The 17,005-nt window shown below is 35.7% G+C and overlaps 1 protein-coding gene across 2 annotated transcripts; it reads left to right on the forward strand.

The window, feature by feature from the left end:
* The first annotated feature begins 1,155 nt into the window (after nucleotides 1-1,155).
* Nucleotides 1,156-16,324, forward strand: LOC115213134 (gamma-glutamylcyclotransferase-like). Of its 2 annotated transcripts, none has more exons than XM_036504096.1 (4): nucleotides 1,156-1,178; nucleotides 11,007-11,128; nucleotides 14,536-14,669; nucleotides 15,962-16,324. In XM_036504096.1, the coding sequence occupies exons 2-4, from the start codon at nucleotides 11,024-11,026 to the stop codon at nucleotides 16,233-16,235; spliced, it is 513 nt and encodes a 170-aa protein (XP_036359989.1). In that variant the 5' UTR covers nucleotides 1,156-1,178; nucleotides 11,007-11,023; the 3' UTR covers nucleotides 16,236-16,324. The 2 variants fall into 2 exon arrangements, with proteins under 2 accessions (XP_036359989.1, XP_036359988.1); XM_036504095.1 differs by lacking the exon at nucleotides 1,156-1,178 and adding an exon at nucleotides 2,365-2,590.
* The last annotated feature ends 681 nt before the right edge of the window (nucleotides 16,325-17,005 follow it).

Below are 17,005 nucleotides of genomic sequence, written 5' to 3' on the forward strand. Positions count from 1 at the left end.
AGAGTTACACAAATGCCAGAACTGGGCGCCACTGCATAGTGCCAAGGACTCCAAATTTGCCATCAAGATATAGTACAAGATACTGTGATAGCCTGGGCTTCCGAGGCCCACAGCTCTTCAATATCCTCCTGAAGAGCCTAAGAGACCTGCATGGGGTGGATGCAGATGTCTTTAAAATGAAACTGGATCTCTTCTTGTCAGGTGTCCCAGATGAACCAACTTCATGGCAGGAGGTGCAGATGAGGGCAGCTGCATCGAACTCTCTTATGCACCAGATGGCATTTGCTAAAACGCATTCATGAAGTAAAATCATGTAGCAACACCAAATGACGGTGCCCCAGCATGGCCACAGCTTGTGAGCTGAAACTAAATAAAATTTTTAAAAAATATTATTGTTATTTTAATATTTCTATTATATGTAATTTTCTAGATGGTGTAATTTAATTGTTCATTTTGAATTGATAAAAGGTGGTTTTTTTCAAATTTTGTTATATATATATATATATATAAATATATTGTGTGAAATTTAATTTAGTATTTCTAAATTGAATTTTTCCCTGTAAGTTAGGATTAATATTTCCTCAAATAATAATAATTATATATATATGTGTGTGTGTGTGTTAAATTATAAAGCACAAAAACAAAATGACTCTCCCCAGACACAACAGAATATGCTTCAACACACGAACTCACATAAAGAATCTTGCAAACCAAATCCAAAAACAAAATACATACATACATACATACATATATATATATATACATCAGAGGTGAAGGGTGACTAGGAAATTATGACAAGCAGTCTCCCCCAACCCCTCTACTAGTGGCAGCTCTTGTACAGACCCTGCGGAACTGCAGCACCCTGCTTCCACTCGACATCATCAATAACATCCATATATATATGTGTATGTATGTATACACATTATATCTTTATATGACATGGGCTTCCAGTTTCTGCCTACTAAATCCATTCACAAGGAACTTGCCCAATGTTCCAAACAGTGGGACGGAACCAGGAACCATGTGGTTGTGGGAAAAAAGATTTATTTTTTGCTGTTACAGAATCGTAATCTCTTATATTTAAAACACAAATTCAAAGAAATTATAGGCGTCAGCGACTACATAATTTCCGACTCTCTTCTACAGGATTACTTCTATATCTTCAGTGATTTAAAACGGTATTCTTTTATTTGTTTCAGTCATTTGACCGCGGCCATGTTGGAGCACCGTAAAAGATAATTTATTGTAATAGTATATTTTTCTTACTTACACGTGCGCACCCACCACCCAGAGACTCGCTTTAAAAATTTAAATTACAAGATTTTTTTGTTGTTGATTAAATCCTAGTAATGGGTTACTGTTTGGACTAAACAAAATGTGTTAACGGGGAGAAAAATATTGAAAACATCAATACATGCAAGGAAAGTACCATGTGGTCAAGGGATGTGCTAGAAACAACAGCTAAATCTACGTTAAATCACAAACTTTTTAGTACACTCTCTTTACTCTTTTACTTGTTTCAGTCATTTGACTGCGGCCATACTGGAGCACCGCTTCTAGTCGAGCAAATCGACCCCGGGACTTATTCTTTGTAAGCCCAGTACTTATCTATCGGTGTCTTTTGCCGAACCGCTAAGTTACGGGGACGTAAACACACCAGCATCGGTCGTCAAGCAATGCTAGGGGGACAAACACACACATATATACGACGGGCTTCTTTCAGTTTCCGTCAACCAAATCCACTCACAAGGCATTGGTCGGCCCGGAGCTATAGCAGAAGACACTTGTCCAAGATGCCACGCAGTGTGACTGAACCCGGAACCATGTGGTTGGTAAGCAAGCTACTTACCACACAGCCACTCCTGCGCCTATGAAAATATTTTCAAAGTTTTTTCTATCCTTTTTACCGAAAAGGCTACTCCCATTGTTTTTAGGTGTGTAGAGGAAAAAAGAAAAAAAGAAAACCCGAGCCAAAATCGGTCTAGAGGGGTGCAGGTGGGTGGTGGTTAAAAAGATAAAAAATTTTCCAAAATTTTTTCATAAAAAAATTTGCTCCCATCATTTTGAAGGCCGTGGTGAAAACAAAATTGGGAAAATCTCCATCAAAAACGGAGAAAATACAACTTAAGTGGATGTTCCGATCCGAAGCTACACCGGTGTTAAAAACACACACACACACACAAAAAGGGGGAGAAATAATTACAGGAGTCGATTTTTTTCGTCTAAAAACTTTTGGAGGCGGTTCAATGACTCAGATAAAGTTATAGAAGGCTGACAGGAAATTAAGACGACGCAGTCGTGTGAAGATAGGAAGTATGATAGTAGATTCGTAGAATTTATATCAGTTTATTTTCCGCGGAATTACATTCAAGTTTTTCGCGGATTTACTTTCAATTGTTCCCGTAATTTCTATTATCCTCGACCTCGGAATATAAACTTATTTACAGTTGCTAACTTCTAGTACATATTTACAGAATCGTAATCTCTTATATTTAAAACACAAATTCAAAGAAATTATAGGCGCCAGCGACTACATAATTTCCGACTCTCTTCTACAGGATTACTTCTATATCTTCAGTGATTTAAAACGGTATTCTTTTATTTGTTTCACTCATTTGACTGCGGCCCTTCAAATGTGATATTTTGTTGGCGGTACTATAATCATTCAAACATTTCCAAGGGGTTCGGGGCCGGCTTCTTTGTAGGTAATAATATATTGATAACCGGCTTGAGGTTTAGGTGAGATCGAGAATAACATTAGGTAATATGTTTAAGGGAAAACAAGACATAGTTAAAGAGTCTTGAACGTAATAAAGTAGGTAATTGTTCAGTTTAGGGATATTAAAAAAGTAAATAAAAATTAAGAGGTGGTAGATAGCTAGTAAAGGGACATCATAAATACTGTAGTATGGTAACATGGCAAATTACAATTTTCGCACGTGTATAAATTTATAATTAATCGATGCCATGCCAGCCACTGAAGAATTTTGTCTCGGGATTCAGCTAATTGGGTGATATTCTAAGATTGAGTCATGATTGAGGATTTCAGTTTCCACATGCCATTCTGATCAATTCCGAAGTAAATAATACCCAGTATTTATGTTGACTTATGTCCCTTTACTAGTTATCTCTCCCTTAATTTTTATTTACTTTTTTAATATCCCTTAACTAAGCAGTTACCAATAAAGTATATCTGGTCTTCTATCTTCATGTCTATATATTATTATTTAAAATATTAGTACTTTATCAACTATGAACGATTGCATGCAAAATTGACCTCAGCAGAATTTCAGCTCGGGTGTTCATGGTAAATACAGCACGACAAACATACTATTAACTTTTGTAGATCAAATATTCTAGCCCCACCCATTGGTATAATTAATAGTTTCATAAACACGCTGTAAGCGTATGAATATTTTTGCTTACATGTGAGGGTTCAGTGTACGATATGTATTTCTTTTTTCTTTCTTATTCACAAAATTTGTTAATTTGATATCTTTTATATTTATAAACTTCTTGATACTTATTTTGTTTTCTATTCTCTTGGTATTTACGTTTCAACAATAAACAATAGATGTGCATAAAATATGCTTGCCGATTCCATCTGAAAGATAGTTTTATCGTGCCACTTGGATAATGTTGGTGAACCATATTACGTAGTTATATGAGAGACATCAGAGGATTTGAACTTGTATTATCAACACTGTTCACTAGTACTCATACTCTCAGTTTTGTTAATTTACTAAATGATTATGTCGTAGACTTGGCTGTTGCAAACATAGATACTTTTACCGTATCCTCAATAAGAAGGAAAAAATGAATTTGATCAACAAAAATTGAGTAGTGTACTTCCAGCATGATGTGCAAGATCACCCTACAAATTAAGTTTAGTCAGTCACTTTTATTTTGCGTCCAATTTCCATACTGATATGGGTTGGATGGATCATAATACTTCAAGACAGCTCTTGTCTGGAATGACTGCACTTTTGCATGAGCCAGGGGCTGCCCTTTTACACAAACTTGTACTTTCCATTTTTGGCATAGTTTCAATGGCTAAATGCTCTTCCTAACACCAACCACTATGCAAAGTTCAATGAATGCATTTTATCATGGTACCATCACAAGAGAAGTTACCTTGTCACCGATGTGTGCCCTCTTCAATACACACTTGCCATTCACTCAAGGCAACGTGAATGAGAGGGTGAATAAAGGAAGAGTAATGGCAAGATTACATGAGTAAGAGACAGGGAGACAATGAAGGTAGTAATGAAGAGTAATTGATACAAGACTGTCTTAACAACCTTATAGGCTTCCAAGTAAAACAATGCACTGGGTCCTGTAGTGTTAATTTATTGCTAGTAAGCCACAACATACAGTGGCCCCCTAGAGTTGTGAGGTCCCTGGGTTATTGCCCAGTTTGACTGTGCCTTAAAATGGTACTAGGTAGGTCCCTACATGTTGGTTATTGGTAAGTGGGAGAATGATTTATGTTGAGGAAATGATGTATGAAAGAGAATAAGTGTCAACAAAAACCAAAAACAGGAAATTCAGTTAACAAAAAAATTAAGCTTGCTGCATTGTATTTACTACAGTCAATCAAAATATATGGTTTATACATTCTTTGGATCACTTAAGTCATGTTCTTAAACTTTTGAGACAGAAAAAAAAACATGAATGCTTTTAAACTGTAAGATACTTTCTATAAGAATTTTCTAATTTTGTAAAATGTTTGATTTAGCTTAATTTATTTGCCTTTGGCTATACTGTGCTGATGATTCATATAATAGCTTACCACCAGGAATACATCACATATTTTATCTTCTTTCTATGATTAAAAAGCAAAGGTGAGAACATTTTTAAGTATAATAATACAAAATGTTGGCTTCATTTCAAGGCTAGAAAACCTGTTTTAGTGAATGGTGATAATGTGATGATAATTTCTTATTAATCAAAAGTTCTGATCAACACCATATAAACTAGTCATTACATTTTTGTTTGTCCAATACTTTCTTCATATTTATATTTTTAATGTATAAGATTATACATAAAAAAAATTTCTTTTCAAAATTTTAAATTTCTAAAATTTCCTCTTCCTTAAATTTTCCTTTTTTTAATTTTTATTTATTTTTTACACGTTTTCAAAATTTTAAGTTTTACATCTTTGAAAAATCAATCATTAAGATTCTGCCAAGCATTTTTCAAAACTTCAAAATAATTTTCCATTTGAAAATTGAAAAAGTTAAGCATGATTTTACACATGCACAAGCCAAATTATGGATTCTCTTTGGAAATGAAAAGCTGGCATGTCATTTGAAGAAAAAGAGGTGTTTGAGAGTACTTTCAACCACTTTACACTACAGAAACCAGGATAAGCTCTGGCTGAATGATCCTGTAAGCTCATAATAGACCTGAGGTTTGAATGCATTGAAAATTCTGAGAGTATGTGTGTGTGTGTGCATGTGCACAAATTTTGAGAGGTTCTTTCATTTGGTAAGGAAGAAATGCCACTAAGCCCAGTATGCTAACAATTCTGCCAGCTCCCCATCTTACAAATTAAGAAAGCTTCTTCCCTTTTTTGTAGATATATAAATTGCAAAATCTTGAGCCAGCCACATTTCTATGTAAGCTGTCTTTTGAATTGCGCCAACCATATGCATGTGTATGAAAGTAATAGTATTACATATTTTTTTACATTCAAATTTGAAAGCTTTCCTCTATTTTTATATAAGCGTGTTTAAAGATAATGGAGTGAAAATGCCTGCATAATTATCACATGATGTGTATGCATGTTTGTGTTACATTTATATTGGCAAAACCAGAAATTAGTGAACTAAATTAATTATATCGATTCAAACACATATTTCAGAACAAAATGTGAGTTATATTAGTTCAAGAACAATTTGATCAATAACATAAATTAATAACTGAAGAACAACTTGTTTACATACAGCAAAATAATTTTTTTCAAACACTCAACAGATAAGTGACCTCGATATAATAGTGCACAATAAAAGATGAAAATAGTAATTAGGAGGTACAGCATTGGTCACACTGTCCCAACGAGATAGCTTTTAGTGGAACTTATCCAGCTCCACTAAATCTTACAATAAATTTCTCCTAATGATTCTAGCAATTATTGAAAAGTAGAATGCTCCTAGTAAGACCAGTTATTCCTATGCTTATTTATTTGGGATTCCAAGTAGACTTAGATTAACCATCAAACAATTTAAGTACATGCTTGGGACACCACAGGTGTTTTAATTGAGTGGGCTTGATTTACCATGATGCAAATTGACAAATTATACATTTTTAAGATATAAAAAAGAAAAATAAGGGTTGAAATTTGCTTTTTTTTAATTTTATTTATTATTTATTGTTTTTTTTTTGTTCTTGTTACAATAAATTATTTGGAAGTGCAAGCAAGCATGTGAAGCTTGCTTTGCAAACGCATGATTTCGAGTTCAGTCCCATTGCGTAGCACCTTAGGCAAGTATCTTCTACTACAGCCCCAGGCTGAGCAATGCTTTGTGAGTGAATTTGGTTGATGGAAATTGTATGAAAGTCTGTCGTATGCATGTATATGTATCTCATTGTGTCTGTGTTTGTCCTTCTCCCCATCTCTTGACAACCATTGTTAGTTTCTTTCCTTTTATCCCAGCATATATAAAGAATGCATTGAAATTGAGAGATATTAATTAGAAAGAAGACATGAACGAGACCAACTTTTCTGTTTACTTAATAGAATTACGAAGTCGGAAGTTTAGTAGTAAAGGGAGACTACTTTAAATTTGAAACAGCCAATGATGTTAGTCAGACACATTAACTGCTTAATTATAAGGATAGTTATGTTATTAGTAAAGTAATTACTCATGGGGGAAAATATGTCAGCCTGCTGTTATAAGTATCTTTATTACTTTGTCGTCTCTCTATTTTTAAATTGACAGCTTTCTGTCAGTTATGGATATGATGTAAAATGGAAAAACAGCTGTCAACCTGCTGTTAGAATATCTTAATTAGTCACATGAAAAACTTTTTTTTTTGAGAAATTATTGATTTATTCCATACATACACCGTATTGCAAATTTTGAGAGAGGGGAAAACTGTCGATTGCATTACTAGATTTCATTTCATCTCATCTTCGCTCACTTATTCTTGAGACAGTCGTGACAGTAAATACCCTCCATCAGGCATTTGCCATATTCTGAATGCCTTACTTCCCTTTGCATGGACACATTGAAACTCCGACGTCTGGCAGCTGACTTGGCAGACACCCATAAAATTATCAACCATCTTACAAACAATAACTCTGAGCACCTTTTCAAACTCCACCCGTCTAACACCCGTGGACATATTTACAAAGTCAGAAAACAGCACAGCTCCCATGACTTTAGGAAACGTTTTTTCACGCTGAGAGTTGCTGAAGCATGGAACAAACTGCCGGCATCAGTTGTTAGTTGTCGGAGCACTGCATCCTTCAAAAACTTCCATGCTTTCTGAGATTCGCCAACACTACACCTGATTTTCTCCCCTCCATACACACGCAAGCATGTACCTGACTCATACACTGTTCGCTTTCCAGACATTTGTACATTACTGCATATACTTTATACGCACTTTCTGACAAGTTGTGGTGCACCTGAGCACTGTATACAATAATTTCATTATTATATAAGTCCTCAAGCACGCCTATCATGCCCTGTCAAAAGTAACTGTCTCTAATTGATCCTGTTGGATTTCAAAGCGAGACCCACAGAGCTTATGGGTATTATCAAACGACCTTACTCGCGGTCTACCACATTCACTCATAGAGCATTGATCTATCTGAGACCATAGCTGAAGACACTTGCATACTGTGAGAATGAATACTGTTTCAATACAAACTTCTTAACTAGACAGCTATATCATTGCGTGTGTGTGTATAAACAAGGTTTAACTGCAGAATGAAACAACTATAGTACTCAATACAAAAATATTTATATACATTTATACGGACTACAGCTTATCCATCATGATTACCTTGGCTTTTTGTCAAGGAACATTCGTCAGATCACAGTTTCTGTACGCCTCGACTTTTCTAAGGCGATACTGAAAAAGTTAAAATTAAGAATTTTGTGTAGGAAACAAAACTCTTACATGATTGAGATTAGTTATTTCCCCTTAATAGTACAATTTAATTTCAAAACGGATTGGAATAAATAACAGACGTAAAGAAAGAGTTATAGAAGAGTAAAGAATTGTGAAAAATAAAAGCACCAAGAACAGAAAAAGGGGGGGGGGGGAACATGAAAGCAAAGGAAAAAATGAATGGAGAATAAGGTGCATATACATACATGCATTTATATATATATATATAAATGCATATGTTCATTTGTTTGGAGAAAGTTAGCCATACAAAATGGATGCTTCTCAATATGTTTACACTTTCAAAAATTTTTCACCTGGTATACTCAAAAGATCTGGTATACCCTAAATATCATAGAGATTATATAAATTTATAAAAACGAGGCATTTTTCTGCAGTGCGAATTAAAAATGTTGTTTAATTCTATTCTGATTAAACTTTGTTCTTGCAATAATCATGAATTTGATATTATAATTGGAAGAATGTAATCAACTAATTTTGCTGCAATCCACTGAATGATGTCTGACAGATGAAGTATGGTTGTAGAATCTTTATATGAACTTTGCTTCAATTATGCCTATGCATTGTTCACAAGCCTCTATGAAGGTATCACTCCATTATAAGTGATGGCTTCTACATTGCAAGTCACATTTAGTAGACATACATTGCTCTTTCCACATGATATAGTACCAGATACATACATACATACATGCACACACACATGTGTTTAGATGTATGCATGTATATATGTACTTTTTTTTTTCATCAAAATTCTTTCAGGAAGAAACAAGTTAGTTTCTAACAAGAGCACAAAGCTTCATTCCTAGAATTTGGATCATAACAGTGACAAACGTTACATGTTGAATTGTAGAAACTTCCTCCATATTGTTCTACTTATAGATTGTGTTAGCCAATCCTTCCTTTGCATGAAAATGTAATGTATATGCCTCCTTGTGTGTGTGTGTGTATTATGTATAAAGATTACAGGACAACACAGTATAACTTTTAGTGAACTGTTGGCATTAGCAAATTGAGAAGAAATTACAGATAACAGCTAAATACCTTATATTAAACTATATTCATTTTCTGATAGCCATGTAGTCTTTGACATTAGTTGCTATTCATTGGTCTGGTTTAACATGCTCAAATTGGGGTTTGGACATGCAGTGCAAAGGTCAAAATATATTGAATTGTTTTGCTTGGGATTAAAGAGTGCTAACAAATGGTGTGGAGATTCTCAATAAACAGGAATAATAACACTTTTTGCATACAATTGTGGTTTTCTTAGAACAACTTGAATTTCTAAATATATGTAAATGCAGTCTGAGTTCAAATTCTGCTACGGTCGACTTTGCCTTTCATCCTTCGAGGCTGATAAATTAAGTACCAGTGAAACACTGGGGTCAGTGTAATCAATTAGTCCCCTCCCCCAAAATTTCAGGCCTTGTGCTTATATTAGAAAGGATTATTATTATTATCATTATCAAAGCATTGAGCTGACAGAATCATTAGCATGCTGGGCAAAATGCTTAGTGGTATTTCACCTGTCTTTTCATTCTGAGTTCAAATTCTGCCAAGGTCGACTTTGCCTTTCATCCTTTTGGGGTCTATAAATTAAGTACCAGTCAAGTACTGCGGTCAATGTGATGGACTTGCCTCCTCCCCACAAATTTCAGGCCTTGTGCCTATAGAAGAAAGGATTATCATCATCATCATCACCATCATCATCATCAACATCATCATCATCATCAACCTCATCATCATCATCATCAAGAAGAAGGTAGCAAGACTGCAGAATCATTAGCACACCAGGCAACATGCTTAGCATCATTTCATCCGTCTTTTCATTCTGAGTTCAAATTCCACTGAGGTCAACTTTGCCTTTCATCCTTTCGAGTTGATAAATTAAGTACCAGTGAAACACTGGGATCGATGTAATTGGCCATCTGCCTCCCAGAAAATTTCAGGTCTTGTGGATTATTATTATTATTATCATTTTCATCATCATCATCATCGTTGTTGTTGTTGTTGTTTAATTAGAATTATTTGTTTTACTACATTGAGTTTATTAATCCTAACTTTATCATTGTTTGTGTGTGTGTGTGTAAATCCCCTTATTCTTTTAATTAATTTTTGATGATTACTTGCGTACCTTTTGTACATCATCAGAGTGATTCCCTTATACTAACCTGGCAAACACAGAGAAAGTTATATTTTGCTGAGGAGGTCTAATAATATGTCTAGTATTTTCACCTAGACTTTTCAAAGACAGCTTGAATTAGAAATATTACCAGTTATTAAATTTTTCTCTCACTACATTATGTATGATGATCCTAACTTAACTACTATTTTTTTTTTTTTTTTGTGTGCACATATTATACTTGTGTACAAGTTCAGCATAGCTAAGCATCACTCATGAGCAATATGATATGGTAACATGTACCATGCTTTCACTAATTGCTCTAGGTACCTAGGTAGTCATGAGCAAACACAGACACCCACTCAGGCACCTCGTCCTTGACTCAGCTGATTATCCAGGATATAACAGCTGAAGGAAAAGAGGGCTGCACCAGCACCAAGCTATTACTCATTACAGCTGAGAAGGCTGGAGCAATGCGAAACATTGCTTTTGCTCAAAGACAGAACATGTTGCCTGGTTCTGGAATTGAACCCTCAACCTAATGATCAGTAGTCAAACATCTTAATCACTGGGCCATGCACCTTCACCATTCTTGGATAATTTCTCTTAACCTTGATTTGTAATTTTTAACTTTATATCAAAACACATTGAAATGTATTTTGTTAGTAACTCATATTTTTGTGTCTTTAAACAAAGTGCTTCATATTTATTTATTTATCTTTTAATTTCATATTTGTTTTAAAAGACGACCAAACTTTTGAAATGACTGACAAATTCTTGTACTTTGCTTTTGCAAGCAACCTTCTGAAAGAACGCCTTGGCATCAACAATAAAACAGCTGTCTTTAAAGCAGTTGCTAAATTGGAGGTAAAGGAAATATATTCATTTTCATTTTTCCTTTGTTTAATTATTTAACCATATCTAAACTATTTTTAAAGGTGATTACATTGGTGGTGCTCTAACATGGCCACAGTCTTTGGGCTGAAGCATAAAAAGAATAAAAGAAGCATTGATTCCTATGGAACAGCCATATTGATGTGGTGATAAACGTTACTTACCAGTATAATTACTGCTTTCATCTTATATAGCAATTTTCTAACTAGCTACTTTGCTTGTTTCATCCCTTATAGAAATTTTCTAACAATAGATAATTCCTGTTAACCCTTTCATTACCAACCTGGCTGAAACCAGCTCTGGCTCTGAGTACAAATGTCTTGTTTCCATAAGTTTTGAATAAAAATCTTCCACCAAACCTTAGTCGCAATTTATGTTCATAACACTAGCTTAATGATAACCAAGTTATTTTACTAAATTCTTTTTAATAGTTAAAGTAATTGAAAGAAATACAGAGCATTTCAAAATAAATACAGTAACGAAAGGGTTAAGTATGACTTATGATGTAAGTGTAATTTTGTAAAATTAAGTCAAAGACCTCAATTCTGATTACAAACATTAATAGAAATGAGAATGCTGAAAATGATATGGATCTTCAAATGTATGTCTCTATACAGATGAGTGGACCAGTGGTTAGATTGTTGCACTTACATTCATGAGATCATGGTTTCAGTTCCTGGACCAGGTGGTATATTGTGTTCTTCAGTAAATTACCTTTTCTCCTGTTTCTCTGTGATCACTTCAACTCCTGACATGTGGTTCACTGTGCACCTGTTCAAGCAACAATAATTTGATGGAGGGCATGAACTAATGTACAGCACATACATTTAATCACTATAAACAGATCATTTGTGCAGGCTGTTCAGCAAGAAATTGTAGAACTGTGTGTGTGTATGTGTGCATGCATGCATGCATGTATGTATATAGTCAAATCAAATAAATGAACAATAAAATTAATAATAACAAACCACAAGAGTACATGCACAAGGAGTGTATTAGTTTGACACTCAGTAAAAAGAGAGAGTTTTTGACATTTCAAACATAGCTCTTCATCAGAAAGGAGAAAGGGAAAGAAATCACCAACAGCACATATGTAATTATATTGTTGTATGTATGTATCTATAAAATGATTTGGTCAAATTCACAATGTTCATCCTAAATAGAGAGTCAAACCCATTTCTTTATGATTAAGAACCTAGTTGCAGTTGGCTAGCCACAAAGCTATGTGTTTTCTCACATATATATACACATGCATGCATACACGCACACACACACATACACACGATGATGATGGCTGTCCACTTGTGATCAAGTAAGACCATGACTGGCCAGTGTCCATAAAAAATGCCAGCAATACCTGTGCATTAGGTTCCTGCACCAGTATTGGCTTCACGCATCCACAGCTTCCATGCTCACCACAATGCTCGCCTTCTTTCCTGGCCATCAGATAATCTCCTTGCCAGTGATTGCTCGCCCTAAAATTTTAAGTGCAATAAGGCAGCTTGCACAGCATCTCACAGAATCCTCTCCATCCTACTGACATGATCCAGAGAGAAGCCAGGACAAGATACTAAGGCGGCGAGCTGGCAGAAATGTTAGCACGCCGGGCAAAATGCTTAGCTGTATTTTGTCTGCCATTACATTCTGAGTTCAAATTCCGCTGAGGTCAATTTTGCCTTTCATCCTTTCGGGGTCGATTAAATAAGTACCAGTTATGCACTGGGGTCGATGTAATCGACTTAATCCGTTTGTCTGCCCTTGTTTGTCCCCTCTGTGTGTAGCCCCTTGTGGGCAGTAAAGAAATAAGATACTCAGTGCCATTACAGGTTGCAGGCTCAGGAATGTGGGAGTGCCATGATTCTAAGTGCAACCAAAAGATCTCCAAAATGTTTGATGTCATTCCCTGCATATCTGTTTTTATATCAAAGTGACCCACTCCTAAAGACAAAAGCTAAATGGTGCCTCACTTCCAGTGGTGTTCCAGCACTTTGGACACAAATCCAAAATTTCTGCTTGGTAGTTACTGAATCTACACTAGGTTCATCTATCTTTTTGACAGGTCCTGTTTTTAGTCCTGCTGAGTTTCTAACAGTCCTCCTCACCAGGCAAGCCTAGTGGGGTAGCCAGTTTAGTCACCAACGGCCCAACCATGCAGCAAGTTGTACTTGATTCCATGTTACCAGTAACACTCATGAGAGATCTCACAAGTGACCATACATATTTGTTGGCTCACCTTATATATGTATACACACACACACACACGATGATGATGGCTGTCCACCCATGACCAAAGAAGTCCATGATTGGCCATTATCCATAAAATATGCCAGCAGTACCTGTGCATGGCTGCAGTCACATGACTGAAACAAGTAAAAGAATATATATATATATATATATATATATATATATATTCGAGTGCTACAGGTAACATGTAACCCAGTACAACCTGTTGCATGGTCGAGTCGTTAGCGACTAAACCGGCAACCCCACCAAGCTTGCTTGGTGAGGAGGGTGTTTATTGGACACCCTGTGGGATGAAAAACAAAACCTGTCAAAGGGCGGAGGAACTCTTAAGAGACAATGGCCATCCAATAAATGTTTTAAGGCTGTATCATGCGCGGGGACATAGAAATAATCGGACTGAATACCCGATCGCGAGGTTAAACCGTTGGGAGTGAAGGACTCCCAGCCTTTGTTAGGGCATCCTTCTAGGAGAAGGTAACTCAGGTAACTGGGATAATTCCGACATAAAACCTGTGGCTCAGTGGTTACCGATGATGTTGACTTGTTCTTTTCATATTATGGCTGCTGTTGCTTAGTGAGTGGGATTGACTCAGTGCACAGTCTTTCCTCACTTTAAAAAAAAATCTTCTTGCACAGGCATTGCATGATAACAACATTGATTAAGCTTCGTGCAATAGCCATACTCGATAATGAAGGGGCAGCCACCATATATATATATGGCAGTGCTAATGCTTTGTAATATTTGTTTCAGCTTTTTATGTTCCGAGTTGAAATTCCACTAAAATCAACTTTGCATTTTGATAGGGCTATAAAATAAACTACTGCTCAAGTATTAGGGCCAATGTGATCAACCCTAAGTACTTAACCCTTTCCCCTTTTAACTTACTGGTTTTGTGCCAAAATTTGAAACCATCTATATTTGAATATATCTATGTATATATATAAATATATATATGTGTGTGTGTGTGTGTGTGTACATGTATACAAACAATGCATATGTGTGTATGCATGTGTTATATACATAACAGTTTTGTATTTTATCTTGCTGAAATATTTTAAATTTTGAATTTTTTCAAATCTTTCTTAATTTTTATTATAAGTTTATGTATTGCTTTCTTTTTTCTTTCTATTCCAAGAATTACCAATTAAAATTTGCATATCAGTCTTCTCGTTGGTGTGGTCATGTAGCCACAATTGTTGAATCAAAAGGTGATGTTGTATGGGGAGTTGTTTATGAAATGAGCATTTCAGAAAGGGACTCATTAGACAAGTAAGCATCATCAGTTTAATTAACTAATTAACTGCTATTTAGTTTATGCACAAGCCTTTTGCAACAAATTTCTACCGCTAGATACCCTTCTTGTTGCCAACCTTCACCTTGATTGGACATGTTTTCACAGGAGACTAGAAACAAATTACACTGCTTGTATGACAGTGACACTCATTTACAACTATCTCATGCAGTCAAAACAAGGAAACACAAACATGCACATATTCTTTTATTCTTTTATTTTGTTACTTATTTCAGTCATTTATCTGCAGCCATGCTGGAGCACCACCTTTAGGGGATTTAGTCGAACAAATCGACTGCAGGAATTAGTCTTTGTAAGCCTATTCATTTGGGTTTCTTTTGCTGAATCACTAAGTTATATGGACATAAACACACCAGCATTGGTTGTCAAGTGATGGTGGTGGTGGTGGTGGGGACAAACAGACAAAAAAACACACACACACACCTATACGATATGCTTCTTTCAGTTTCTGTCTACCAAATCCACTCTCAAGTCTTTGGTCAACCCAAAGCTATAGTAAAAGCCACTTGCCCAAGGTTCCACACAGTGGTACTGAACCTGGAACCATGTGGTTGGGAAGCAAGCTTCTTACCACATGCATGTATATATATATGCAACAGACTTATTTCAGTTATCATTTGCCTAAGGTGCCATGCAGTGGGACTGAACCGCAAACCATGTGGTTGGGAAGCAAAGTTCTTAAACACACAGCCATACCCAAACCTGTACCCTAATAAATACTTAATTCTTGGTTTATCTGATAATGTTGCATTTTCAATATATTCCAACATATCAGAACAGTGAGCTAGCAGAATTGTTAGCATACCAGACTAGGCAAGATGCTTAGTGGCATTTCATCCGTCGTTATGCTCTGAGTTCAAATTCTGTTGAGGTTAGCTTTGCCTTTCATCCTCCTGAGGTCGATAAAACAAGTACCAGTTGAACACTGGAGTCGATGTAACCAGCTTAGCCCTATCCCTAGAATTGCTGGTTTTGTGTGAATATTTGAAAGGTGGGAAGCTGGCAGAATTGTTAGCACACTGGCCAAAATGCTTAATAACATTTTGTCCATCGACATTTTCAGAGTTCAAATTCTGCCAAGGTTGACTTTGCCTTTCAGCTTTTCTGTGTTAATCTAATGAGTACCAGATGAGCACTGGAGTCAATTTAATCAACCTGCCCCACCCACTTCCTGCAACACTGCTGGCCTTGTGCCAAAATTTGAAACCAATAGATTCCCACATATCTTATGATCCTTTATTTTTTTCAGACAAGAAGGAGTTGACAGAAATATCTACCATGCTACTGACATGAAAGTTAAAGATCCCAACGATGTGATATATGAATGCCGTACATACCTACTGTTGAAAAAAGACTTTGGAAAACCATCTCCCCAGTATAAGGATATTATAGTGCGAGGAGCCTTGGCAAACGGTTTACCAAGTGACTATGTTGAATTTTTAAAATCAATACCTGACAATGGATACAAAAACAAAGTACCTCTTTACAACAAAATTCTTACTTCATTAGAAGATTCAAAATAATTCAATGAACTTATATCTCCTTAAATCCTTAAAAATGTTTTAGCCCGAAGGCTGCGGCCATGCTGGGGCACCACCGCTATTTATATATTTTATATAATTTTATATAATATTTTTATGATTTTGAAATTGTTGAAATTGATTTTCTTTCTTCAAAATGTTTTAAATATATTTTTACTTTTTTAATTTTTTAATTTCTTTGCTTTGGGAAGAAATTCCAATTTTTTTTTTTCCTCAGAGGGTTTCTAACAGTAATTTTTCATAATTGCCCACGGGCATATGGTGTAGTGGGCACTCCATAATTGCCCACGGGCATATGGCTTAGTGGTTAAGAGCATGGGCTACTAACCCCAAGATTCCGAGTTCGATTCCAAGCAGCGACCTGAACAACAACAACAATAATAATAATAGCATCGAAGAATACCTTAGGAATGAGAACCCAGGTTCAAAATTTCCCCAAGACACCCGAAGAAGGCTGGAGGGTATATCAGCCGAAACGTTGTGTTAACAACAAACAAGATGAGGACAAATATCCGTCAAATGTAAATAATGTACATAATTCTTCATCTCTTAAATATAGAACAGTAATATTTCAAATCATGACAACACACATGTGCTTGTGCACATGCATGTGCATACAAACGCACACAGACACACACATATATGCACACACATGACATATACATGTGCACATTCATACATCATCATCATCATCATTTAGCATCTGTCTTCTATGTTTGCATGGAGTGGACGATTTGACAGAATCCAACAAA

Source organism: Octopus sinensis, linkage group LG6 (assembly GCF_006345805.1).
Source record: "Octopus sinensis linkage group LG6, ASM634580v1, whole genome shotgun sequence".
NCBI classification, from domain to species: domain Eukaryota; kingdom Metazoa; phylum Mollusca; class Cephalopoda; order Octopoda; family Octopodidae; genus Octopus; species Octopus sinensis.

What these genes read in the sequence shown, in the direction of transcription:
- LOC115213134 (XM_036504096.1), top strand. Translation starts at nt 11,024, where the DNA reads ATGACTGACAAATTCTTGTACTTTGCTTTTGCAAGCAACCTTCTGAAA. An exon ending in AAGCAGTTGCTAAATTGGAG is followed by an intron (nt 11,129 to 14,535) that starts GTAAAGGAAATA and finishes TTCTATTCCAAG; the next exon opens with AATTACCAATTAAAATTTGC. An exon ending in GAAAGGGACTCATTAGACAA is followed by an intron (nt 14,670 to 15,961) that starts GTAAGCATCATC and finishes TATTTTTTTCAG; the next exon opens with ACAAGAAGGAGTTGACAGAA.